The sequence below is a fragment of the Engraulis encrasicolus genome, chromosome 2 (genome assembly GCF_034702125.1).
Source record: "Engraulis encrasicolus isolate BLACKSEA-1 chromosome 2, IST_EnEncr_1.0, whole genome shotgun sequence".
In the NCBI taxonomy this organism is placed as follows: domain Eukaryota; kingdom Metazoa; phylum Chordata; class Actinopteri; order Clupeiformes; family Engraulidae; genus Engraulis; species Engraulis encrasicolus.
This window is the reverse complement of record NC_085858.1, coordinates 58,719,051-58,721,550: the sequence shown is the minus strand read 5'-3', so window position 1 is coordinate 58,721,550 and position 2,500 is coordinate 58,719,051. Positions and strand designations below refer to the sequence as shown.

Sequence of the window (2,500 nt, the reverse complement as noted above, 5' to 3'; positions counted from 1 at the left end):
GCAAACACTCTCCATCCACACACTGTCTGTCTGTCTGTCTGTCTGTCTGTCTGTCTGTCTATCTATCTATCTATCTATCTATCTATCTATCTATCTATCTATCTATCTATCTATCTATCTATCTATCTATCTATCTATCCATCTATCTATCTATCTATCTATCTATCTATCATGAGGTCTTATTTAGCTCCTCCCTCCTCACCTGGTTGCCTAGCAACTGAAGCTCCAGCTCCCTCTGAAACTGCAGGAAGTGACATCACATGCAGTAGAAGCAGATACGACATCATCACACACTCTATTATGACATCACACACACGCATGAGCGCGCACACACACACACACACACACACACACACACCTCTCACCTCGATGGCGTTGTATGCGTCCAGGAACAGGTCTAGAGAGCTGACGCTGCAGTACACGCAGCCCAGAGTCATGAAGAGACAGAAACTGAAGAAGTAACGATGATTAAAATGGCCGACGCAGTTATTCAGCCACGCTGGGCAGGAGAGGGTTAAGGAGATACAGTATACACACACACACACATCATACTAGATATTACATTACATTACACTATATAACGCTTAGATTAACATGGCCGACACAGTTATTCAGCCACGCTGGACAGTAGAGAGTTAAGGAGATATATACAGACTGTATACATCCCAGAACACTGGATAACATAATTACCACATTACATTACATTACATTCTATTACATTATATTACATTACATTATATTACACTTTGGTTAAAATGGCCGAAGCAGTTATTCAGCCACGCTGGGCAGGAGAGGGTTAAGGAGATACAGTATACACACACACATCATACTAGACAGTATAGTTACCACATTACATTACATCAGTGGTTCTTAACCTGGGGTGCAGGCACCCCCTGGGGGTGCGCCAGACGTTTCAGGGTGTGCACGGAATTTTGTTTGTGTTGAGGTTGTGATCAAAATTCTGCTTGCAAATGTAACGGAGGCTAACTAGCACAGAGTTGACGTGGAACGTTGGTAAACCTCCCTCCGATAGCCTCATACAGTCTCGTGCCGTTGGGCCGAGAGACCAGTCTCTTGGCCCAGCGGTATCGTACTGTGTCTCCCATTGCCGAACCGTTGTAGTTGACGAGGTCGCACGTTCGATCCCCGAGGGGGGTGAACAGGTGCAAGATGACCTCCGTCACACAAACATTATAATTAGGGCAAAATAAGAGCAAATGAAAACATATTTTGGTCCCCATTTAAAGTCATTAAGGTATTGATTGATGTCTCGATCAAGAATCATTGTAATTAATCATTTTTTAGTGTGTATACACATGTAGAAGTTTGGGTTGGGAGTGCGCGGCTTGTCTTCGGCAGAAGGAAGGGGTGCGTTAAGAAAAAAATGTTAAGAACCACTGCACTACACTATATAACGCTTAGATTAAAATGGCCGACACAGTTATTCAGCCACGCTGGACAGGAGAGGGTTAAGGAGGTATACACACACTGTACACATCCCATAACACTAGATAACATAATTACCACATTACATTACATTATATTACACTTTGGCTAAAATGGCCGACACAGTTATTCAGCCACGCTGGGCAGGAGAGGGTTAAGGAGATATAGATACCCTGTCCACATCCCAGAACACTAGATAACATACTGTAGTTCAGTGTTTCCCAACCTTTTTTTGTGCCAAGGCACACTTTTTCCCTTGAAAAAATCTCGCGGCACACCACCAACCAAAAATGATGAAATAATGAAAACAAATTATTATAATGACTATATTGTTAATATAGGCGGCTACAAAGTCTCTTGAATAGCAATCAAATAAACACAAAACTGTATTTTTTTTGTCATATTTTATATTTCCTCTTTCAAACAAAAAAGTGCACTTAATGTTCACTTCTTAAAGAAGCTATGAACTTCAAAGTAGGCCTACAATTTACAAATTGTTATTCTGTCCAAAAGCATTCTATTAGCAGGAATACAGAAAATAATGCTTATTCTGACAGTAGCAACATTTGGGAAATATTTCACTGAAGATGCATATGTACAAATATCAATCTCTGTATATTTTACTCACTTAATCTTAATGTGAAACATATGCGTCTTTCACCTTTGGCTAAGGCCCGCCATAAAATGGAGTTTGACCACAATCACAGCGCTGCAAAAGGACGAGATCGGTCAGAAGAAGTCGGACAGTTTGACAGCGCTCCATTAACTCAAAGCGGAAATCTCATGTTTTCAAATGCAAGATATTACGGTCATATTATTATTAAAAACTGATTGGAAATTGTGCCTGGGGTGTTTGTGACAAAGGTGCAAGTTTCCCCGCGAGGTAACAGGAGGTAATTGCTTTCCCCTTTCCCTAAAACCGGGCTAATTATGCTTATCGGCAGTTGGATAGCTTGAAGGGTCTCGGCATCCTCACACTCGACTAGAAAGCACTCGGACCAACAAACAACGTTGTGTGCTTAATCATGCCACCACCTCACTCATTTAACGTTTT

The 2,500-nt window shown here is 41.5% G+C and overlaps 1 protein-coding gene across 1 annotated transcript in view; it reads right to left on the bottom strand.

Annotated features, from left to right (window-relative positions):
* zdhhc16b (zinc finger DHHC-type palmitoyltransferase 16b) overlaps nt 1-2,500 on the bottom strand; it is a 43,326-nt gene that overhangs the window by 7,235 nt on the left and 33,591 nt on the right. The window contains exon 7 of the mRNA XM_063193043.1: nt 366-499. Within this exon, the coding sequence (XP_063049113.1) occupies nt 366-499 (134 nt within the window). The remainder of the gene's footprint in view (nt 1-365; nt 500-2,500) is intronic.